The sequence below is a fragment of the Ammospiza nelsoni genome, chromosome 2 (genome assembly GCF_027579445.1).
Source record: "Ammospiza nelsoni isolate bAmmNel1 chromosome 2, bAmmNel1.pri, whole genome shotgun sequence".
Lineage (NCBI taxonomy): Eukaryota > Metazoa > Chordata > Aves > Passeriformes > Passerellidae > Ammospiza > Ammospiza nelsoni.
The window spans coordinates 52,876,306-52,902,012 of record NC_080634.1 but is presented as its reverse complement, the minus strand read 5'-3'; the positions used below and the strand labels follow the sequence as shown (position 1 = coordinate 52,902,012).

Here is a 25,707-nt window from a genome sequence, read left to right as displayed (position 1 = left end):
TTCTTACTGCTCCAGACACTCCAAGAATAGCTGTAGTGGAAATACTTTTAGCCATCTGTGCTTGACAAAAAGAGGATATAGGTTTTCTTTCAGCTACAGATCAGATTACACTTGCCTGTAACATTTTCACCTAAAAGCTAGAATGTTGTCATGCACTTTACATGGAGGGAATTTGCAGACCATATGGAAACTAGTTAGCAAAAACATATCTGTGCAAGTGTTAAATGGAACTCCACAATGAGCTCTGCTAAGCTGAAATATGTGGCCTACACATAATGCATGTTTGTTTCCAATTAGATTCTGTACGGATGATTTTAACCTTTGCAACTTCTGTTCTCGGAGGCATTGGAAGAACCTCAGTTGACGAACCACAGCAGTGTATACTCTGTTTGAAGCTATTTGTATTCAAATGCAAAAAGGTCCCTTTTAACCCATCACTGACAATATTTTCTACTCAGAAAATATTCTGAGAAGTTGAGGAAACATTTGAAATTCAGTGGAGTGAAAGATACTTTTGAAGAAAGAATTGGTTTTAGAAATAGGAGCAAGTAACTATTTCGTTAATTAGTAATTTGGTAATTTTAGTAGAGCAAATAGATGAGGAATTTTACCAATAAATATATAGTGCAATGTCAGATTACTACCTGATGGGGTTCCTCTGTTACCATTCACATTTAGGAATTTACCAGAGCAAGAGAAATGAATAATTTCAAGTATTAGTGGCCCAAGTTTTTGGTCTAGACTGACCAAAGATCATTGCAGCCTGTTCATTTCAACTCCATTCAAAAGTTAGGAAGGCCCTAAGACATTAAGCATAATTTACTCAAACAATAGATCAACCAGTCTCCCATGGGACAGAATGATGATAAAGCCTGATGGATATGACTTCAAGATTGTTCAGCAAAGGTTTGAGGCAGCTGCACTACAACAAAAAGGTGAAATCATAACTAAGCTGTATTCACACTTCCAAAAATATATTGACAACAGCTATCATAAACCATCAGATATTCAGGAAAATTTTTATTATTAACCTGTTTTAGAAGTTTTAAAATTAATTTTGTTTTCTTCTTACTTTTGTTTTGTGCTCTTCAGTATGCACTCAGCTACGAGACTGTGTACATTCTTACCAAATCTGAAAATCATTTAGCATTTCTTACACACATGCATGCACTAGAAAGAGCCTCAGGAAAAAGCACACTGCATCAAGGATGTCTGACAGTATTCTGATTTTACCAAAATGTGATAGGGGAGAAACTTCATACCATGAGGAGGTTTTGAAAAAGAGCGAAGAAGGAAAGGGTATGTTAAACTTGAAAGTACATCCTTCATTGAACACAACAGATATTTTTATGGTGATCAATTTGAAAAACAGACAAGTGCCTTAAGACTTAATTAAAGTTTATTTTCTCCTTTTTGATTCTTATAACTAAAACCTTTACATATAAAGTAACGAATTAAACCATTGCATATAAAAGTGTTAAGTTAATTACTACTTGCAGTAAAAAAAAAAAAAAATCAAATTTCAATTATCAAAGCCCCACAGGAATTGTATGCACTCTCATATCCTGAATAACACCCCTAAATCCCTCTTTCTTGAGTCATTACCTGGATAGCACTTTCAAATACTTCAAGACTACCCCTGCCTTTCAGCAAGGAATGACAGAAAACTTCTCAAAATAAATCAGGTATCAGAATAAGAGAGAATTTGGAATTCTCTTTCAAAGGCATCTTTACGAGGCAAGAATTCAGTTTAGTTGAGAAAAAGGGTCTCATGGAGGCAATGAAGAGATAAAAGATCAGAAGTACACAATTACTATAAAAGCAATTCTCTGAATCCTCTGTTAAGAAGAAAAAAAGCCCAAGTATTTTAGATGTGGAAAAGAAAAATTCAAGTGTCAGTCACAATGTAAAAATCTATCGTGTGCTTGAATTTTTTTTTACTTCCCAGATTTCTATTTCAATAACTTGGGAAGAAAGGACTGGTTTTTAGAAATCAGGAATGAGAGATTGATTGAAGAGAAGGTGAGATATAAAATTAAAGAAAAATAATGTAGAGGACATTGCTTGTTTTGGAACTCAGCATTTGGTTTGTGAACAATGTTTTCTGATTCCAAATTGGGTGGCTAAGTCATAGATAGGGAGAAAATAGGGGCAAAATATGGAATGACCCTCCAAGTAGTTATCAGAAAAATGCTGTAAGCCAAAAACAATCCAACAAAACTTTTCTCTATGGATAAATAGTGAGATTAAATATGGCTGTATAGTTGTGAGATTCCTGTGACCTCTAGCATTTCAGTCTTTGTCATATCCTGGGAACTGCTATAGCCTTGTTCATGCTACAGATCTGACAAAAATACAACAGCAGAAGGACATCAATGAAGAATTTTTAAAATCAGTTAAAGAACTCAGGAAAACTAAGACAATTTTAGTGATAGTTTATAAAACCTATTCTGCAATTCATCAATTGCCAAATGGAAAAGGATAATACTGCTACAAATTTTGCAACCAATTTCACTGAAATAAGAGACTTAAGAATGTAGCCCATAAATTCTCTTAGTCATTGTAATGTGAATCTCAGACCATTAATTTAGGTGTCATTAAGTGAGAAGTGCAACTTAGTCACAAGCTATAAAATTAACAATACCTCAAGCTTCTGAGTACTCTAAGCTGCTACTATACCGTTCTTTGGTATTATTCAATAATAATAATATTACAGGATAAGAAGATGAAAGAAAAGAAAGTTGTAGAAAATTTCAGTTACAAGATGTAAATATTTCTAGTAACAAGAGCCAACACTGTGAGATATAATCCTGGAATTACCATAGGAAAAACTGTACACAAACATTTAGGTAAAACGTGTGTATTAGAAGGGGGTTTGGAATTTGAACACAAAGCTGTTTTTTTCCTGTGTACATCTTTCCATATGATAAACCTTGTCAGAGTGAGACTTTTTCATCTCAATTAACAGCAATACTGTGTGTCAGAAGAATCCTGAAAGGAAAAAATTTACTTGGCTGAACATATTCCTCTGAATACATGACCTGTGCATGCTGATGCAAATTCCCCCTTCACTATTTTAGCTGCACTAGTACTGATTCATTACTTTCTTCATGAGCTTGTCATATTTGCATGGTCTGCATAACTTCTGCATTACTTCCTGCCTCATTTATGAGGCAAATTTTCTAACCATGAAGTAGTAAAGATAGCACATAAATCCCATAAAAATCCTTGAAAGTGGTCAAGGATACTTTCCTTTAAAATTTAGCAGTTTTTATTCCCCCTCTAGGCACAGTTCTTTATGCGCCTTTGTGAATTGACCTGCCTGAGGAAAAAACAGCCCTACCAAATACAGATACAATGTTGGAGCATGGTCTTATTTTACTTTCTTCTGTGGGAGTAGTTTACACTTTTTAATTGCATTTTCACTACTTTCTCAAAGTCAGGCTGAAGCACTGAATTAATCTGAGGAGAGAAAGGTGAACTATGGAGATTATTTTGTGACAGGATGTATCATTACACAGCATCTCAGGGGAATAAAAGGATATAAAAGCTATCACTTTTAACTTTAAATGAAATTAAATGCAAAGAACTGAAATCACAATGTATTAAGAACTGATTAATTATTTTGTCAAAAATAGTTATATGAAGTCTAGTGAAAATAAAAAATTGTTCATATGAAATGAATAATAGTTTTAAATAATATAATCTAATGACAGAACAGTACCTTCAATCAACAGCTCTTGCCCATGGCTACCCAATAATGTTCGAGATAGGAAAGGGGCAAAATCAACAAAAATTTCTCGCAGGAGAGGGGCCACCTTTTCTAAAGCTCTTTCAAGCTTTGCAGTGATACTGTAAAAAAAAAGAGACCATGATTGTAAGAAAACTTCACAATAGAAGCTAAATTGTGTCAAATCACACCTGTTTTAAAAGCTTCTATAAGCTTCTTTAGAAAAGAGGATGATCATAATTTGATCAAACTTTACAGGTTTTAAATGGCTTTAAGTAAATGGAAAAAGTCATGTCAGAGTAAGCAGTACGTCAGCCTCATAAATTCCAGAGTATTTGCAGAGTACTCCAGAACAAGTAAAATTGTTATTATCCTTTTCAAATACAAGTCTGGTTTTTTCCTCTCCAGTTTAACACAAACCTTTGTTTGCTCAGGAGGGGTTGAGCATCTCCTTCCACTGCCTAGTGCTCCATTTACAAACGTCTTACTTTCCAATATGTACTGTCATTATTGAATAAAGAAAATAAACCAGCCAACTGAAAAAATACTTTAATGAAGTTTTAGTGTCTGACATAATTTAAACAAGTTAGACCCTTCAGTTGAAAAACTCAGACTTTTCAGCGAAGTGTTATTTTAGTACACACATCCTTGGTACCCCAAAATTACATACACTGTAGCACACATATAACTACAATAATGCACATTAAATGAGTTATTTTATATTAGAGAAATTTGGGAAGAGAAATTATAATTAATATTAAAAGATAGAACTTGTGTACCTCATGTTTTCAGCTGAATCCTCTGGCATTGGAGCAACAGTTTGGACAGCTGGCAGATTTTTGCTGGTAGCACCATTCACAAAGCTGGATGACGAAGAGGAAGAAGAAGATCCTGAGTCTACTGCACCTGTCCCTCAAAAAACACAAACCTTAATTCAGTCTTATGAAACAAAACTTTTAAAATAGTCCTTGTATTATTAATCTACTTCTAAGTAGGGAAATAATGTTATTTATTCCAAAATAGTGAAAACCTTTCCATGTGGTTATCAAAAAATCAATACCTTAACTTCACTGGTACAAAAATAATAAGTATGAAATTTATTGAAAATCAAGCAAAATAAATCCTTACCTCATTTCCTCTATTCCCAAACTATATTCCAAAGTTGAAAATAATTTTGCATCATACTGTAAAGCAAGATCTTTCCAAAATAAAGGTGTAGCTACCATGAGCTTGGGTGGAGAATAAAATTTCAAATATTTCTTAAAATATATTTATATATGCATTTTTAGCTGCCCAGTTGCAACTACAGGCAGAAACTAAAACAGAAATTAAAAAATGACAGGGAAGATAGAAAATATATATCTCTTCAGTAAGAAATGGGGGAAATTGGTGTCTGAGGAGAATTTAGACTCTAATTGTAATTTTTCTGTTTCTTTCCTTGAGTCAAGGAGAATTGTAAGATCTCAAAAGTAAGGAGGACGGTGAGGGTATCATTTCAACGGGTTGTGAACAGCTGCCCAGAAAAAAAAGCTATGCACACAGAGCATACATTTATACTTTAAGTGATCTGGGTCAGAGCTAAGGGCTAAACTTAGACTCTGAATGCCAATCTATCATGTTTGCTGAAACAGTGCTGTGAGCTCAGCCTCTCTGAAGCAAACCAGCAAAAGCTCAGAGAAGCCATGAGCAGTGACAGTGCTGTGATAAATGCTGTCCCTGTTTGCACAGTCCTTCTGCAGCACACCACTGCAAGACAGGTGGCTACAAACAGTCTTGGACTGGGAGTTCAAAGCCTGAGGGACTGTAATGCTACTGGAGAAGAGGCTGGCAGGCAACAAGATTTATCCTAGTTAGCAATGAAGGCTGAAGAACCCCAGTTTAGAGATCAATGACATTATCCTGGCCATTTTCATAAATGATAATTGTTAACTCCTTGTTTCTGGTCAGTTTTAGCAGTAGATACATCAATGTCCTTTGCATTATACATTATATTATTTTTCAATTTCCTGCAGAGATCTACAAAGCATTAATGGTTTCTTAACTGCTTAAGCAGCCGGCAGTAACGTAGAGGTTGAATGCTGGTAAATGTGAAAAATACCCTGGCAGCAGGAATGAATTTTTTTAAAAAATTTTAGTTTAGCTATTTTTTATTGATAAAAGAAGGTAAAGATTAGAATTTTGACTAGATAATTTAAGAATATTTAAATTCAAAACACTATCAAAATGCAAGCAGGATTTACTGGGCTTGCTGACACTAAAGTAGCTGGTGAGGTTCAGGGTTTATATTAGGAACTGATTTAGGAAGTTCTTTTAATAATGGGACTGGGAGATGGATTGTGGTTTACACTGTGTAATCTGACTTGGATTAAATACAAATTCAAAATTTACTCAAACACACTGAGAAACACAAAAGTATAAGGTAGGCCATCTCTCTCAACATAGGAATCACAGCAACTTAACTGAGAATAAGATATCTTAAGAAAGATTAAACCTTCACATATATGTGTGTATATATATATATATATATATATATATATGTCTCCATGTGTGCATTTGTGTACTTTTTCACTTGTTTAATTCCTATATACATATTTTTAATGTTTATTCCCTTTTCCTTCCAAAATGAAATTTTCCTCATGAAGCTTGTTTAAAACTGCAGTTGCTAAGTTGTTCAACCAGCTAGGCTTCCAGAAGATCAAACAGATCTAGAACCTTTGTATTAACATGGAAGTAAGAATCAGGATATGAATTACAGAAATCCAGTCTAAGAAACTATAAAGGCAGTTTCGTGCATAAAAAGATGAAGAAGGAAAACCTATTTACCCAAAGATGAATTCACAGCACTAAAGGCCTTTAGTAACATACATTTCATGAAGTCATGACATGACATAGACTATGACAGTGATGGCAGATGGAATGTAAACACCAACTATAACCCATGAATAACTAAGAAACAACAACTTTCACATAAGTCCAGCACAGAATATACCTTAGAGATTGTGCTACCCATCACATAGATATAACTATTTCTATATGTATTTCTAGAGTATCTGTGATATACTGTAAAAAGGACTGTAAATAGGTTTGGGGGGACATCTAGTGTTTCTAAGAAATTGCATTCTGTTTCCTTTCTATCATAGAAAATTTTTAAAAAATGGTGCTGTTCAATTAAATTATATGCACTGCTTTAAAATAATTAACATAGATATTTCATAGATTAAAAATATATAAAGCAGAAAGTTTTTAGACAGTCTATATGTCTCAAAAACTGACATACATGAGTCACTGTTTTGACTATCATAGGTGTAGCTTAATTAAAAATGGCAAAATGAGCATTTTAATCTAATATTTAAATAATATTTTCAATGGAATACTACTTTTTTTTAAAACTGTCAATAATATGTTTAGCATTTCTAAAATGTTGATATAAAACTTAAATAGTAAAAAATTTGAATCTTCATATAATGCTTTTCTACAGAATTCAGTACATATATAGTTCTAATTAAGCCTCATACTTGCTGAAATTCCATTAAATCAGTACTTTTCATTTAATCAAGCTAATCCATAGATTAGGATCAAAACCAATTCCATAAATAAAAAAAAAAGAAACAGTAAGATCTGTCAAAAAAGGAGCCTTTAATCCAGACATGTACCATGGCATCTGCAATACTGCCCTCTACTAAGAACAGTATTAGGGAAATAACTGATTTTTAAAATGCAATTACTTACAATCAAGGGCTACTACATCCCAGCCAAAATAGTTCAGATATTTAATCAGTAAGAAGACTGAAAAGCTTACTACTATTCAGTATCATTTGGAAAACAAGGTTTCCAGTGTGAAATATTTTTTTGCATGACATAAGAATACCTAAAAGGAAATCCATTCAAGATTAACATACGTGTCTACACAAATGGACTGTTGAGAGAAGTAATAACATTATTCAGAGTATTCATTCCTTCCATCTGCCTCAGAAAAGTTAGATTTTAGGCTCTTTTTTTTAATCCTTAACAAAATCAAAGTTCTATTACCAGGTATTAAGGTAATCTGCAAAAGGAAAGAACAAAAAACTGAGCTTATATTACTCCATAAAGCAGAAGATGCCAAAAGCATTCCCTTCTGTTTCCTGCAACCCCAGAGAGATTTTCACATTCTCAACCCTTGACTGAAGTTGTGATATCCTTGAAGAGAGCTCTTCTCTCAAGTGCTTTTGTTTTTTTTAGAAAGAAAAAAGACTACAGCCAGATACCTCAAAGGAGTTTAAGTTAAATATCCATTGCTCTCAGTAAGGATTTCTTCCTCAATGGAAAACCAGTCTCCACTGTCAACAGGCTCCCATTACTAGTATTAAAAATAATTTTATAAGAAGGTCTAGTCCTTCTGTAGGTCACAAGAAACAACTACTGATAATGCAAGATTCCAGTTAAATTAAGTTGTTTCTTACTAAAAAACTTTCCAAAAAGAGCATAATATTCACTGACAAATAGTAATTGTCCAAAATATTCACCCTCTACAATCTACAATATGTTTATTAAGTAGCTACTTGCCTCTACTTTATTTGATACATAAGAAGAGATTAATTGGTATGTATCATATAAACATCCTCAACTGCAGAGCACTAGAAAAGTTAGCTCATTTCAATTCTAAACAACACTTACAAAACAATATTGAGGCTATTTATGAACTTATTTAAGACTATGTAAGTCCACTGTGCACTATCAAAGCTTATAAATACAGACCAAGACAAAACACTGTCTCTAATAAAGGCCAAGGTTTAACCTTTCCAGGTTTCATTTTGGAACTACAACAGCAACACAAAGATGATTAAAAACCAAAAGACCACGAAAGGCAACAAAACAAAGACAAAATGAGAGTCACAAGGATATTTAAGGACAATACCTGTTGTATTAATCATACTTTTTGGTGTAGCTCCTGTTGCAGCAAATATATTAGGTGTACTACCCGGTGGCAGCCCGCTCCCGGCGGTGGCAGCTCCAACAGTGGTAACAGCCAGACTGCCTGGAGGGGGTTTCTTCACTGGTACAACCACGCTCCTGTGGAAAAAGGAACAACAGATTTCTAAACTTGCACAAGGGAACCAGGAAGAGTTTTTGATTTTGATGGGTTTAGGCTGTTGTATGATGCATTGCTGAGAAATACATAATATTGTAAATTTTCTTAACCTTCCTGAAATAGGGTAAAACTGTTAACAGGCCCTAAAACCATAGTCCTATCCTTATTCTGCAGCTTCATGTGACTTCAAAGAACCTAATTTATCTTCCAACACCCACAAAATGGAAAGACTCTACCATCTCAACATGTTGAGAACACTGCTATCAACAGTGTAACACTGCAATGTGTTCTAGATTTGCAAAGATAATGTTAGCTGTCAGAAATTATGCCAGCAGGCTAGAAGTCTATATGCATGCAGTCATAAAGACTGTGAATTTGTTGATCCTAATGAAGTTACCTAAGATAACAAAATTTTTGCCTTTCAGCTGCACATTTTAATACAGTAGGTTATTCCTTAATACCATGAATATATTGGTCTTTCACAAAGATGACTAAGAAACAATTTTAGATTCAGCCTTCTTTCATCCTAATCTAAATCAATAGCACATTATATACATTGAACAGCAAAAATGCCACACAATAAATACTTGCTTTCACAGTATTGATATTGCTGAGGTTTAAAAAGCTCAGAGAATTTGAAGCTCTTAAGAAGAGAACAGAGCTTTCATGCAAAAAATCCAACATAATATCAAATATAAGCAGGAAATACTGCACTCAAAAAAACATTTTTTAACCTAATTTGAAATCACACTTAGGGGTTTTTTTAAGTGTGAAGACCAAAAGACTTGGTCTTTGGACACAATAATTTTTCAACAGTGGGAGGCTCTCACAGTGAAAGAAATTATATTTACATTTTTCTTTTAAATATTTCCATTTATGTATAAAATCCCCTTCTCCTTAAATGTCTGTTTCAGTGGCAAACATGAATGAAAAACAAATCTGAAACAAATCATATTTGTATAATATTGAACAATATATTTCCATCATTGTTACATTTTCTGTTTAAGTAGATACACTCTTCTTTAAAATTATTCATTGTGAAAAAAAGAGCAAGTAAAGGCAATTATTTAGGGTGAAGAAGTCACATTTTACTCAAGAAGCTCCTTTGTTACACTTTTGTGTAAATATGATGGCATATAATGAATCATAGGGTGTGGCACAATGTTTTAGGGTAATGTACTTTTGTCCTATATGTTTAAATACTCCATCTCCCTGGATTTTAAAGACTGGTGGTGACAGTGTACAAAACAGTCCATTAGCATTTTTTCCCTCACTCTTTTTAGAAGGTCAAAGTTTCTGCATTCTGAACAACAGCTTACCCCTGCCCTGAAGCACATACTGTTAGAGAGGTAAGTCTAGGCATGTCCATGGGTTTTTGTCTCAGTCCATTTACATTAGGAGGAGATGAGTTTGAACAGTGCAATAGCTATTGATTAAGATAAGTGACCCTAAAATAATTGCTTTTGTTGGTAGTTAATAATCTTACAATCACTGCTTATATTAAGTGTTTACATAGCAGGAGCTACAGCTGAACAAAGCTGGGTCTACAGGGGTTGGATAAATCTGCTCCATAACACCATTAAATTTCCTAAAGCTACCCCCAATCTACATACAAAGATCTCTATTTCAATTAATTCCTCAATCAAATATTTGGATTTGGGTTATAATACTGAATAAGTACTCAAAAGCAAAGTCCTTGTAATGTCATAAAAACACAAGGAGAAATTAGAGCTTGTTTCTTAGGTGGGAGAGTTTCCCAATTATATTAATTTCAAAAGGAAACCACTGTCATTACCCTCTACCTTTGTAGAGAATTTCAATAGAAAGGGTGAATGAAGAATGAATGGGAGTATTTTTATGCTGGAGCACAGGAAGGAAAGACACAGGAGGAAAAGGAGTCAGACTGGCCTATTCTAATGGCACATGGATCATCAGGTCACCAAGACCACAGGCCAACATGTTGCTTCACAAGATGACCTTGCAGACAGAAACTGTGAAGAGTGATGACTCGAAGAGCTTAGGAAGGACAGAGAGGCTGTTGGCAGGTCCATAAAGATAAAAAGGCATATACAGAACCTGGAAAGAGTGGCCAACTTATGAATAACACAGGAGATGTGAGGAAGACTTGGCAGCTGTCATCCCACGTTCCCCATGCCGTTGGAGCAGACCCTGGACCTCTTAGCTGGATGCAAGCAGGAAGGATCCCTGACTGCTGAACAGACTCCTTAGACACACACTCATTCCAGGGTTCCCACATGTAAGACAGTGGGAGTGAAAGACATGTATTTTATTTCAAGAAAAACAATTTCCCCCTCATATAAAGTCTGGTATCAGTATCTGCTAAATTGGCAATACAACCTCTGTGGAAGTATTTCCTCTTTTCCTGCTATTTTTCTAAAGATGAAGCTAAATTCAAGATCTTCCTCCTCATATTTAAACAGTTCAGTGGTCTTTCAGAGTGTCCAAAAGATCACCTAAATTTCCATAGCAAAGATCACACATGTCAGCTTTACTTCCCAGATGTAATAGGATCAGTTTGATTTGGAAGGGACCCATAATAAGTGTAGTGTAGAACTGAAATACAGCTTCTGTAGCAAGGACAATCCTTCCCATATCCCACAGATATAATGCTCTACCCATAGTTGGCATTGTTTTGTGTATCTAAATCACCACGTTAGGATAGGTCAGGTTCCATTAAACCACAAATTATCAAGAAATGTCAATAGAAACCTCTCTACCATAAGAATAGGGAAAATCAGTGAGATGACATCATCCCAGACTGAGAGAAAATGCAGCTTTCTGACATGCCATACATGTTGACCTTGTAAAAATGTCTCATTCTTACTGATAAAACAAAATACAGTGAGTGAATACAGAATGACATTTAGATGAAGCAGACAGAAAAACTGTATGAACAACACAATAGAGTGGTCAAAAATGTGCAAAATAATAAGAGAGACAGCAGAACAAGAAAGGTGAAAGAGAATGACTGCCCTTCAAGTAAATAAACTCTTCTTTTAACCAATCTAACCACTCAAACAGCACGTACAGTAACAACAGGCAAATTAAAAAAAAAACAAACACAGATTTATGAAAGTATTATACTTGAGCATCATAAGATTTGAAGAATGATTTTACTGTGATAGATGCTTTACATGTATCTGTCAGGCATTCAGGTTTTTCTTTCATGAAGGAACAGAAATTTACAGACTAGAAGAAAAGATTATATGCATTTCTGTATTTCATTTTTTGCCTTGCTTTGTAAAACATATTTCAGACTCCCTAAATATTCCAAACTAGCCCACAGTTGTCTGAATCACATCATCGTGGTCTCAAATGATACCCAATGATGTAGTCAGCAAAGACTTAGTAGTAATTGTCTGCAGCAACTGATTTTTATTTCTGTATTCCTTGGGTGGTTTTCAATCCTAAATATACCTGTGGCTCCTAATCACTGTTCCTTTACTCTGAGTGTCCTTTACCAATTTTAAACCTGAGCCCAAAGTCATCGTAATTCATATCATGCTTAAGATGAGTGTTGTTGATTCAACCCACATACTACTTATGCATTGCTGGTTCATTAAATAACCTCAGCAAATAGCTACAGGATTCTTCTGGGGTTTAGAAATTTGCATGAAATAACTAGATAGAAAATAATACCATTAATGCATTGAAATGCAAAAAGAGAAAATGGAAATTAAAAAAACCCCATCACTTTCTCAAATTGACTTTACTTAAATATTGAGCTACACAGAGCAGGTGACACACGAATTATGCAGCTCTATATTTTCTCTTTCTCTGCAATTCACATTCTGTATCTCTTCTCTATTTTGAAATTTAAAGGCTTTCCAACTTAATCACTGTGGTCAACGTAAAGGTCAGAGATAAGCCTTCAATACTGGATGTCTTGAGCTACCTATCTGAGCAGCAGCAATTAAATTAGAATCACTTTACTCTCCTGTGGGATATGTGAAACCTCTTAAGGCTGAATTAATATTCTTGCTCCTCCTCTCCTCCCCCACAGCAGCAGAAAGCGTGAGGATTTTTCAAGTATTCTTCAAAAGGCAGCACAGACTTCAGGCAACTACTTCATAGAATTGCTCTGTGTCAAACAGAGGTTTGATACAACTTCAGAGGTTTCAGAAGAAATCACATTAGAAAGTGGGTGGCAATTTGTCTGCTATATTACACACTACCTTGTTCCTCCTACAGCTAGATTAACTTAATCTCTGAAAAGAAAGCTTAATATTCCTTCTCTAAAATTTATTTATATTGGCCATATCTCTGTACTTATCTACTCCTCTATGAAACATTTATATTGTTGATTACACTCTGTTCTTTCCAATTTCACCCCCAGACTTGATCTGAGCCTGCAATGTTACTATGTACTAACAATGCATTCTGAATCCTACCTTAAAAAAACCTTCAATTAGGCTGACTGCATTAAGATAAGATACATCTGATACCAAGAAGGAAAGGTTTAACTCAGAGTATAAAGCCATGGAGGAAAAAAAAAGGGATTAAAAAATTGTGAAGTTTAAACACAAATTGTAGAAGACAAATGGAAGGTTCACAGAAGGATGTAATTGTTGGGACTGATGCAAATGAAATATTAGTGCTGAATATTCCATGTATTATGGATTATGTCAATAATTTGATTCCACACATGCACCAAAACCTCCAAATCTCAAGGTACATGAAATGATCCTAATCTACTAAACAAAAATTGCTTGTTTCTAACTAGAAGAAAGTAAATCATCTCAGGTGAGGTTTTAGGACAATGCCATTAAGATTATTGATTCTTAGTCTTGGATCAAGCAGAGGATCAAGTAATTTATCCTGGATGCAAAGAAATTCCATCCTTTGCATCCAGGATAAATTACTTGAAGCATCTAAAATGATCTAAAATACTGACAGCAAACAAGGAAAACACTAAAAGATAAAAAAAGCTAATTATCAGGAAAGATTAATGGTCTTGGCTAAACAGAGAAATGGGAAATACTGGAAGTTTAATAAGTTTGAAGAAAGTGAATAAAATCTAAGTGAACATGTTATGTATTAAATGTCAGGAACATCATCAAATATAGAAAAAAACCTCAAAGAAACAATCAATATGAAGTATAGATAAATATGGGTGAGGAACCTAATCCTTTATAAATATTGAAAAAAAGGGGGGGGGAAAAAAAGGCTAAAAAGCTACAATCAGTCCTGTAAAAGAAGGCAGATAGGGATAAACAGCAAGACAAGAATGCAGTTCAATTTTCATCTATATAGTCAGTGAATTATATCAGAGAGTAGGGAGATGCTGGTTTCTCCTCATCAACTTCAGGCCAGATATACCTACAGTTCCATGTATATTAATATGAAAAGGTTCATATTACACAGGTGATAAGAAGTGTTTTGAAAGAGCTACCTGTGTATAGATTGCTACATGATAGATATGGGAAATATGATTACAACTCGGTGAAAATAAATTGAAATATGATTACAACTCGGTGAAAATAATTGGGTTGATATACCCAATTTTGGTTGACTTGAACCTATTCATAAACTTAGAATGACTTTTTTTCCTAAACAAACAGCTGATGTGGCAATGAGATTTCCCTTTCTCTTGAATTGTATTTACTAAATGAGGGACTAAGGCACTCTCTAGGAATACAGACAATGCAACTTCAGCCCTCTTCCCTACAGGATCTGAAACCCTAACTCATTCTCTGGAGTGTATTTTTACTGCTACCTTAGAAAAATATATTCTACAGAAGCTGTCAAATATTTTATTTGGACCAGTCTCCATTGCACAAAGATAATGAAAATTACCTTGAGTGAACTGGAACCAGATGAGTCCTTTAATTCCCACACTACTGATTAGGTTTTTCATTCATCTGTTCACACACTATTGTGACACCCAAGGTAATGGGGAATACAGTGCCTAAGAACAGACAGCACCTGTACCTGTCCCTTCTTGATTCATGGGAAAGTTGCTCTATTTTTCTTCAATTATTTGTAATCAACTTTAAAAAGCAACCATTTTTGTTGGGAGAAGACTAAAAGGTATTTATCCATGACAAATTTTTAATAAGATTTCAGGAAAATCAAATCTGTTTTTCAGCAATCATCATTTGGAGACTAATGACTCTAACAGGAATATGGCCTCCTATTTAAAGGACTTAGTAGACCACTGCATACTAATGATCTCCCTAAGGTAGGACATCATACAACAGATAGACATTGCACCTCTCTATTTGAACCTTCAGTGCATCTTCTCTCACAGTTATCTTTTCCCATTCTATCAGTTAATTATAAAATTTTAAAAAAAGGAAAAAAAGAGAAAAACCCACCCCACCACTGTATTCTAGCAAAACACATAGATTCCCTGAATAATCCTTCTCAATATAGCATACCTACATAAAATATTCATATTTTTGAAGACTACCTGTCTCAGTATTAATGGGAAGGACATGTACAAGACCTGACTGGATCTCACAAGTTGTCCACCTTTTCTAGAACCTTTAAAACTGACCCCAAGGTCCTTCTGTCAGGAGAATAAAGAAAAAAAACTGCAAAAATAAAAACTAAAGTACTTCAAAGATGTGTTCTCCAAAATATTCTCAAATATGTTCCTGAAGATTTCACCAAACATGTAAACTAAGAAAACCCATAATTTTTCAATTTGTGAAATTAAAATGGATTAAAAGGGAATCACATCTTTAATAGCAGCAAAAACCCCTGATCTTTTAATTTCTAGGAACTCAAGATTTCCTTATACAAGCATTCTTCCCATTGAAATAATTCTAAAACCAGAAAGTATATGTAAATTACCTCAGTTTGTAAAAATAATGAATGAGACACAAAGCCACAAGCACTCCCCATAACCACAATTTCAATAATAGCACCCTTGTGAGAAATTTCTTCTAGAAAAAAGTAGAGAGTGAAGTGTAAGCTTCAAAATACAATACTGAGTAGAATCACAAACAAATTCAAAAACCATGACTTAGGTTGCATCTAGTGGGACCAATGCAAATTGACAAAAAAAAAAAAAAAAAAAAAGAAACAAGAAATCCCCAAACCCTAAAAATCAATAAGATGGACTGAATTTTGTCAGACAGAAGATAAGAAGGCACAAAAGAATTATTGGTGAGTTATGCTCCATTAGTCACAAATCTAGGTGAAATCACCCTTTGTGTTTGCTTCTAAAAACGTCAACCTGGATGCCATTTTCAAGAAATTCAGTCTGACGTTAAAAGACATGTCATAACTTTGAGGATCCAGGCTCTAGTGTCCCAGAAATCTGTTTATATAGCTCATAATGTAATTACAGCTACCTTAAGACAGATGAGGCAGACGGCAGCAATATATTGAAAACTAATTGAAAAATGTAGTTGTCCAGAAGCACTTGTGGGGAAGAGGTCTCTGAAAAGCTGCTCAAAGCTTCCGAGTTTGAAGTGAAATTTTTGATGTTGTCACTCTCAATCTATTGAAGAGCTGACAGACAATCAAACCCGTCTGGCTGCCTGGCAGCTCATTTTGCTGGCAGGTGGCAAACAATTAGACACACCAATTTGTGCCTCCTGATGACATTAAAGCATGAAACTAAGTTGTATGCAGGGCCTAGTGATTTGTGTGAAAGCATTTCAAAAATAATACTCTTTGCCGTGGCAACTCATTTCAGACTGCCACCTCCCATTACGGCTTTGAGTGGTGAAGACGACAGACTTGAGTTACGTGCGGCGCAAGGCCGCTTCTGTTCAATCCGTCATCAGCGCCCCCCGAGACCTCAATCCCCTCCTTTCATCAATATCACCTCATCATTTACATTTGATAGCACTTGAACTGCTGCATACATTAGCTACACACAGCTCCCATTTGATAAAACATGCTGGGCACTTTTTCTGCTTTTATGTTTCATTTACGACTGTGCAAATTCCACAGGAGAATACACGGTAGCCTCATACAAAATTACTCTTACGGACACATTATCAATGTACAATTAAAAGAACATGCAGAGTAAAACACATCATATTAAATGCTAAAATATAGTTCTCAATTTCAATTCTATTTACAGGAGTTTATTTTACATGGTGTTTACCCTTCATCTATGGTCATAATTAAAGAAAATTACCTCAACTATTCTTTTGCTAGGCAATCAGACATCCAAATAAAATAAAAAAAAAAAAAAACAAAAAAAAAGAAAAAACCAACCAACCAAAAAAAAAAAATTGCTTCCAAAGGACTAAGAATATCTTCAGATTAATGTGAAAAACACATTCTTCTAACCTAGATTTGGTTATAAATATGGAATCACTGTGCTTGTTTTGTAAAACCTGAAACAAATACAACCTGACAAAACAATACACTCCATTGCTCATGGTTCTCCTCAGGGACAATAAAAATGACCAACAGCCACGCTTCTCAGTGAAGTACCAAAAGCTGCATAAACTACAGCAACACAAGATCCTACAGAAATAGGGTTTACAGGCATAGTTTTAGCTTAAAAAAAACTCGCAAACATTTTATCTCATTTAAATGTTATTTCATTTACATGAACAAGTATGTAAGGACAATCCTACTGTAATTTCTTTCAGTTTTTCAACAGTTATTGGGATACTACAGGAGATAAAATGTTCCAAAATCACCACTAGGTAAAATTCATGCTGCTTTGTCAATTAATACTTAAATTTGTTCAGTTATTACTTCAATATACTATTCAAAGTTTTTTCCCCCTAACCGTTGTTTCATCCCCAGTGAAAAGTTTCAGGATCAGGATCTGAATCTGCTCCGCGTTCATAATTTCCACTGCCATCTACATTTGCCTCCAAAGATTGTCATGGTGGTCAAGTAAGTACTCTGGAAATATGAAAAATCTGCACAGAGAAATACTTGCTTGAACAATGGGCATCATTCAATAATGCAGCCATGGAGCAGAACTAGTCAGTTGAGGTCTAAGTTGATGGGCTAAGAACATCTGCATTTTCATCAAGACTGTCATAGTTCAAAAATATTTGTTTAGTTGGATAAAAGAATGTAACATTCCCAATCTGCTGGACATGCCTGAACGTGTAATTTTTCCCTTCAGAGTTGTTGGTTACACTAAAAATCATCATCTACCTCACTCATCAAAATCAGACAGCAGGGTCATTTATTTAAGACAAAAAAAAAACAAAAACAAAAAACCACCAAAAATGATGTAGAAGTGAATTCTTTTGCCTAAACTTCACCCATTACCACTTTTTTTTTTCCTCTGAAGAAGTGAATGATTCCAAAGGCTGAATGTACAATGTATGCCACCAAGATACAACACGGTGGTGCACTTTTTACAGACAATCATCAAATTTGGTTGGCTGGGTAACAGGCCAGGGAAAAAACAAACCACTAAACTCATTAGCTGCTAAACTTATTAAGTACGAAATATCTATCAAAACTTATAAGTTCTGAACACGAGGCACCTCTTATTAATTCTATATTATCTTCTACTAATGATGTTCAAAAGGTACAAGCAGTCACATTGTGGCAAGAACAATTAAATGGAGGTGCTCGCATTAAACAAAGGTTATGGCCAACCGACTGCAGGCCCTTGGAGTTTTAAATGCTTTCTTATAGAGCTATAATTTAAAAATGCACACTAAAATTCATGTCTTCAATCACCTTTATGTCAAGTTCCCTCTAACAATGACAAAGACATCCCATAAGATGACATGCTCCTTTTTAATTTAGGTGTCTGGCATTTTGTGAATCAACCACTGCTCTCTGAATTAAATATTTTTCTTATTAACCCAGGTCGAAATTCAGATAAAGTAACATTTTTGCTATTTACAGTTAAGGTGTGGATATTTCTGCATGTAGCATGATGTTTTATACTGCTTAATGTACAAGCATGAATTCTGGAATATAGTGGTTCATCAGAGAGCAAAAGGAAAAAATCTTAACAGTATAGGAAGAAACAAATATTTTTCACTCCATATTGAAATCAATCTAAAAAAAATATGCAGATTGATGAACTAAAAAAAAAAAATCTTAATGAAAAAAGCTCTTAAATGAGCTTTCTCTAGAGAAGTCTTAAAACCTAAAATATTATTTAGGACCTAAAATGTTAGAAAGGGATATATTCATTGCCTCTAAAGAATATTTCACTTTTCATGTCTTGATAAAATTATCTTTCTTACAACAGACACTATCTAATTGTTAATCGAATATTTCAGAAAAGCAGTATTTATATATATAGAGACAAGACATCAAATTTTTTTATGGACCTTATAATGGAAAAGTACTTCACTTTTTTCTAAAATTCTGACATATCTTCTTGCACTTTGCTGGTTATGTTATGTTGAAAACAGTGAATATTATTTTTCTTAAGACTCAGGGAAGATATTTATTATATTTTGCAAATTTTCTGTAAATATAGGATTTTTTCCACATAAATCACAATATAACTCCTTTCTGCCTTATTTTTTATCTCCTTCAGTGTTTTACTTGCCTGAAATTTACCTGTACCTGCCTGATAAACTTATATACTTTTAAGTTTAAAAGACATGTGTTTAATTGTCTTTAAGCCTTGATTCAATTTTTAACATTTTAAAAATATTTTTATGAAGAAACTAAATGGATCTAAAATGCAATCACATAAACACTCACAAGACTTAGGTCTAAAATCACAATGGATGGGACTACACTTCTGGAAGGATGATGAGAATTCCAAAAGAGCTCAATCTCTATGTTCAGGATGACTGAGAGGGACTGGACATTTAAAGGCAAGTATATTCATGAGAAAACAGGAAGATACAGCCCAAGAAAAAACAACAACAACTAAGGACTCTTTGTGGAAATATTTGTGAATTTAGTTTTAAGCACTAACTTCTGAAGTTTAACAGCTTCTGTTGTTAAGACCTAAAAGGAAACTGGTTTCCACCATGACCAAGCCGACAATTTGCCATGGTCAAAGCATTTCAGTACCAGAAAACAGTTCAATGATGGATCCAATTAAGATTTAAGCCTTTGAAAGAATATTCTACTGAATTTCTGCACAATCTGTTCTGTATCAGCAGATATTGCCCCTCCTCCTCCTCCTCACTAAAATAGCGTCTTAAAGAAAAAAAGATTTTATAGCACATATATTTCTTTGCAAGAGGCTTGTTTTCCAAGTAGTTAATAGAGTTTTATTCACTGCTAACAGAGAAGAATAAGGTGAATTACTTTTGTCTGTACTGTGTGGTGTTGGTAATACAGAAAGGGAGACACAGTGCTGTTGTTTTTAACAAGCTATAATACCAACCAATAGTAGAATGACCTTCTTGAAGAAATAAAAGCCCTTCAAACTTCTGAATTACATCAATATCAAACAATGAGCCCAACCATATACCTGTCAAATGAGTGAAACTGCATGGGAAGTATAGCCTGAGCTTCTCTCTTCAATGCAGGGTCTGGGTAAGGGATCGGATCTGGGCCACATTCTGCGATTTCAACAGGGGCTGCCACAAGACTTTTCAGTATTTCTTTGACATTTATTCCTTTACTTTGGCTGATACTGGATATTGATGATGCAGGTTTCAGAATTTCACTCGGGCTTTCTGTTAAGCTCTCCTGAGATTTCTTCACTTCTGAAGACAAAGTAGACAACAGCTCACTCATAGCATCAGGACCTGTGCTGGTCTCCAAGTCTGTCCCATTCAAAATATTGGGCATCTGTTCATCTCCAATTCCAGAATCTGTATGAGGAATAGAACTTTCCAGCTGAATATCTTCAACCGGTGTTGGTGTTTCTTTGTCTTTGATATTTTCTGGAAACACAGTTGGTGTCTCTGCAGCAAAATAGAGATTATGAACAAAATTGAGTTTGATATTTTCCCATAAAATATGATCATAAGGTTTTATATGACAGAAACGTGTTAGGCAACAAATAACGGTATTTTAAACCTTGAAAACTCATTCTACATACAAAATATTTTACCTCCAGCAGCTGTTTGGCATATAGACAGACTTGGAAGAGGGAGCCCAAAATTGCATTATACAAACTCAGTGACATTTAGAAACTACAGGCCACTACTCATGCAGTAATCAAACAGCAAAATACTGCCAGCAAAACCAACACTAAAAATTATAAGCTATCAACTGTAGAACTCTATGATCCTTGAGCCTACTAGAAAGGAAAATTGCAATCACTTATGCTTTTGGATTACTGTAAAATTTACTCTTGTATTGCTGTCATCACATATTAAGTTTGCATTCAAAAGAAAACTTCTAGATCACTTTTTGCTTTGTGTTTTGTTTAAAATGTGTATTACACACATTTCTACACATATCATTGCACTGAATACAGATTAATTTATACATGAAGGAAAACAACAAAAGTTATTATTTATTTTTTAGATTACTCTTCTTTTCCCACAAAAGGTAAAATTATGTCATTTAGGAACAATTAATGAACAAAATAAATACAGCTTCATAGAGAAAGGCAAGTGAAATCTGTTGAGTTTGGAACATTTCCAGATTGAAAAGGATTCTACAGCATATTGTAACCGAGAAGACCACACCTCTAATAATTACTTCAGTGAAACAGACACAAAATCTTTATTAAATAAGAATAATTTGATATGCTTAGACAAAAGTCAGCTAGAGTTGTGAGTAACTTGTATCCTAATTTTGGTTAGAGAACAACAAATTGGGCTATTTTTATTGACAAAATGTTTTCCTAGTTTATTTTAAAACTACATTTTCATTAAATTACTTGTCTTGATTACAAAATTTAGCAGTTCTATGTATGAAATAAGAATACTTTTTTAATGGCTCTGATACAGTGGTTTAGATATTATGGGTAATATTTTATGGCGTATTTAAATGAAGCTCATTTACCAAAAAGGGTGCATCAAAAATGTAACTTTAATAACAATCTCTCATCTCACTATTGATTTTCTGTTACAGTCAGGTAAAAAATACCTATTTAGCATATGGGCATAAGTGTGAGTACATACATGTATACATAAAAAAATAATCTGTAAGAGATTATTTTTGTGCTTGAACTAATGGTCATGTAAACATTTTCATACATACAAGTAATAAGAAAGAACAGAAGAGGCTTTTAAAAAGATGAAGCAGAATCACCCATTATAAAGGAGCATTGTTTTCTTCTTTTAACAGCCATAAACACTGAAGCCACTTCCTTCTTTTTCTCTTAAGTGCCTTAAATGCATCTTATCAAATAGATATGAGCTCTTCTTTGTGAAGCAGGAAGTAGAAACTGGATTTATGAGCTGCAGCAAATGCATTTAGCATCTGCCAGGTCAGGAAGCAAAAAGATCCGTATCTACTTAGTACTGCCTGTATTTGGCACAGAAAGACATCTGATCCACAGAATGATGCTAATGAATTTTCTGCTTGTCTCTTTAAACTCCATCCATACAAAGATAACACTTCTCAACTGAAGGGAAGATTAGTACTGGACAGGCAGTAAAGCAGGTTGTTGCCCATGAAATATATGGTGAATAAAATGGCATAAGGCTCCATTATTATGCAAATGAAAGGAGGGCACAGAAAAAAGACTATGGTCCACTACATGGTGAAGTTAGGTTACACCCAACCTCAATTTCCATTAAGGTCAACAATGCTGAACAAAAAACCTGGTAGAAATACAGTTGTGGAGAGTCAACTAAACTACGTTGAGTAAACCAGAAGATTGATTTTAACACATTAAAAGCTGTTGTAATGAACTGACTCAGCCAATTTGGAACAAAATACCCATGATATTACTGGTCTAGTAGCAGGCTCTTTTGCCAAGCAGATGACTGGAGACAGTAACATATCACTGAAGAAAACCATACAAGTTTTCTCTTTTTAAGAGATAGGAAAAAAATTATCAGGACAACTGCAAACCTTCAATAAAAAGCAAGATTTCAGGATTTATTATGGAGTAATGAATAGTAACAGAATGCAGTGAGATAAATTTAAAAAATGGATTTCTAAAATGAGCTTTTTTAATACTTATTGTTCAGAGAAAGTAAGGGTCAATATAGTAAATTCAGTAAAGCTGGGGTTGTCACAACACATTTAAAATTTAGTCATGAGACCCTGGATATAATTAGAATGTGGGAAAAGAAACTGGCTAAGAAGGAGCCACCCATTACTTTCAAAAGAAAAGAAAAGCCTATAACATTGATAAAAACTACCATGGGAGCTATTTTGCTAAAATATTTTGAATAAAGGTTTCAGGTAAAAACATTGTGGCTAAAATTGCTGATGACAAAATTACAAGGTACGACTGACGGTCACAGAAGCACGATTGTAAGAAGGCATTATGGCAGAACTGCAAATTACATTTAATAGTGAAAAGCTTTGTATCTAGTGAACATCACAGAGCTCCCCATTATAACTGGAATTCATCTTTGGTAAATGACTGAAAAGAAGGATTTGGATACATGAATTAGTGGGTAATTATTTAGTTGCTGATACAAAAATCTCACAGAAAAGGCAAATGTAGCTCCAAACTTTTTTGAATATTTTGCAACAGCTAAGCATTAACAGCATTAGAGGAGGCTCTGGAAGGATTCATTATGGAATACCGTGTACGCCTTCATATTTGAGAAATGTGGAAGTGCCACTATGGAGGTACTTAGCAATCTGCTGTTGCAGAACAGAATTTGGCTGACATAGTCTGGCCAAACTAATAATGAGAAGTTATACAACAGCTATCACAAGCTGTAGATGAAAATTAAAAAAAAGAAAAGATAAAAAAGGATTGCAGGCTTGGCACGAGAAAACCAGTGCAAACTCACCAAGAATAAATTTTAATTTGGCAAGTGACAGTCATCAATACATAATTAAGGTTATGGAGAAGCTTTCCAATCAGCATAGCAAGTTAAATGAAAACAGGACTAATCTTGAGATGCTATAAATAGGACTGTACTTAATTAATACTTGCAAGTCAGCAGGTGACTTGCAAACCTTTGTTCCCAAATGAAAATAAAATTATGGGAGGCCTGCGTCATTTGATGCTAAAAATGGAAGCAAAATTATATTTGTGGACAAAAAATTTCAGTATGACACACTATCAAGTACATAACACTAATTGAAAGGGTTTAGGGCAAAAATATCAAAGGAAGTTATTCCAAATTCAGGCAACTGTAGGAATACTTGATTTACATGAAAATCAGATTTGTATCTTTACTTTTTTTGCTGTGTGTATCTTCAATACCTAATACAAATATGCTACACTAAGCCAATTCAGGTCAGTCTGATTTATCATTATGAATAACAATATCTAGAAACTACTAAGTGGAGTGCATTAACTCTCACTTTTAAAACATCAAACAAGCTAAATGAATAAGGGTTTAAAAGGTTCAATTTACATTTTGTGCCTTAACAAAAAATAACTTAAGAACTGATAAGACTTAACTACTTTTCAGGTAAGAATCCTAGCAAATTAGGATGTGTGAAATCCACATAAATATGTGTGAAAAGATGTATTATAAGACCTTCTTGATCAGCATTATTATTATTATTATTCCCAGTATTACTTTAGGTGAATGGTAAACTTCTTAGCATAGGTCACAAAACCCGACCAGTTTTAGTTATAAAACTGGATATTAAGTTCTGTTCCATATTTTTTACACCATGTATTAGCACTTATGTTGCCTTCTGAATACAGAAATAAAAACTGATTCATAAAGTGATTTAGAAAAATCTTAAACCAGAAACATCTATTATTTTATAAAAATCCTAAATACTTAAAGCAACTTAGCAATATGGTAAACATGAACAGAAGCAAAGCCACAACTGATTGCATCTCTCCACGTTCTAACACTGTGACAGAAAGACACTAAATTTTCAGCAAACCTCATCAGTTTTCTGCAGCACAAGGCCATGTCAGTAGACAAAGCAGAATCATTACTAGATCTAGTGATCTTAACCCTGTCAGAAACAGGCAGTTGGAAGCCAGATGCCTCCTTCTTACTGTTTTTCATTCTAACTAATGAGTTCATCTACTACATTATGGGAAAAATATGGGCCTAAGTTAACTAAATGACATATTGTATATCTGGTGACCTCATCCGTCACGCTCCTTCCCTAAAATATCTTGTTTGCTTGTGATTTATGAAGTGTATTGTAATTGTTTTAACCTACTGAGTTACCTAAATAGCTCTTGCACTGCCTCCATATGGCTAAAAAATACAACCCACACTTCCCTTATTTATTAACCTAATAATGAGCCGTTTCATATGTAAGGCAAATACACAGTTTTGTCATTATAAAAAAATGATGATACAAATCACACTTTTAATATACACTTTAAAAATATGGAAAAAATAAAGTGGATTTTCCTGTGATCTTCCTGTCTCTTTCATAGCGTTAAAGCTTCCTACTAGATAAAAATGTGCTGACATTTTTCAAAAGTAAGATAAATGAAAATTATTTTTTAAATTGCTTACAATATGGCTGAAAAAATATTAGGAAGCAATACTATCCCAAAAAATTGTCAAATCTCTACTGTAAACAATAGAGAAACATTTGGCAGAGGAAGGGTTTGGTCAACCTTGATATAGGACTTGCTACCACCTTTTCCTGCATTTGCACTGAAAAAATTGATGAGTTGTTTTCTGCATGGCTATCTTAAAGTGCTTGTGATAACCTTAATAGTTGCCTTGTATAAAGCCTTGCAAGTTTTCTACAAACTTCTAGAAACAGCACCCTACAAGCTGAAAACGCTTTCATTCCAAGAAGGCAGGGATAGCTTCCTCCATAGGTGGAAGAGTCAACTAACCAATTTCTAAACTCAAGGCCATAAAGACAGAGTGGAAAAATTCTCCCTTGCAACATCACTCAACTTATTTTCATGTGTAAGAAGCAGCATAATTAAACTGAGATGAGAAACTAAATATGGGAATAGAATCAAAGCATAATAAGGTACATCGAGAGAAGTAAG

At 34.2% G+C, this 25,707-nt stretch overlaps 1 protein-coding gene across 5 annotated transcripts in view; it reads right to left on the bottom strand.

Moving 5' to 3' along the window:
• Positions 1 to 25,707, bottom strand: part of NBEA (neurobeachin) — a 454,173-nt gene that overhangs the window by 260,764 nt on the left and 167,702 nt on the right. For 4 of the 5 annotated variants that reach the window (XM_059493594.1, XM_059493591.1, XM_059493592.1 and 1 more), the window contains 4 exons: positions 20,155 to 20,593; positions 8,628 to 8,782; positions 4,510 to 4,636; positions 3,725 to 3,852 (listed from right to left, as the gene is read on the bottom strand). In XM_059493594.1, the coding sequence (XP_059349577.1) occupies positions 3,725 to 3,852; positions 4,510 to 4,636; positions 8,628 to 8,782; positions 20,155 to 20,593 (849 nt within the window). The remainder of the gene's footprint in view (positions 1 to 3,724; positions 3,853 to 4,509; positions 4,637 to 8,627; positions 8,783 to 20,154; positions 20,594 to 25,707) is intronic. The other variant, XM_059493590.1, reaches the window with a different exon arrangement.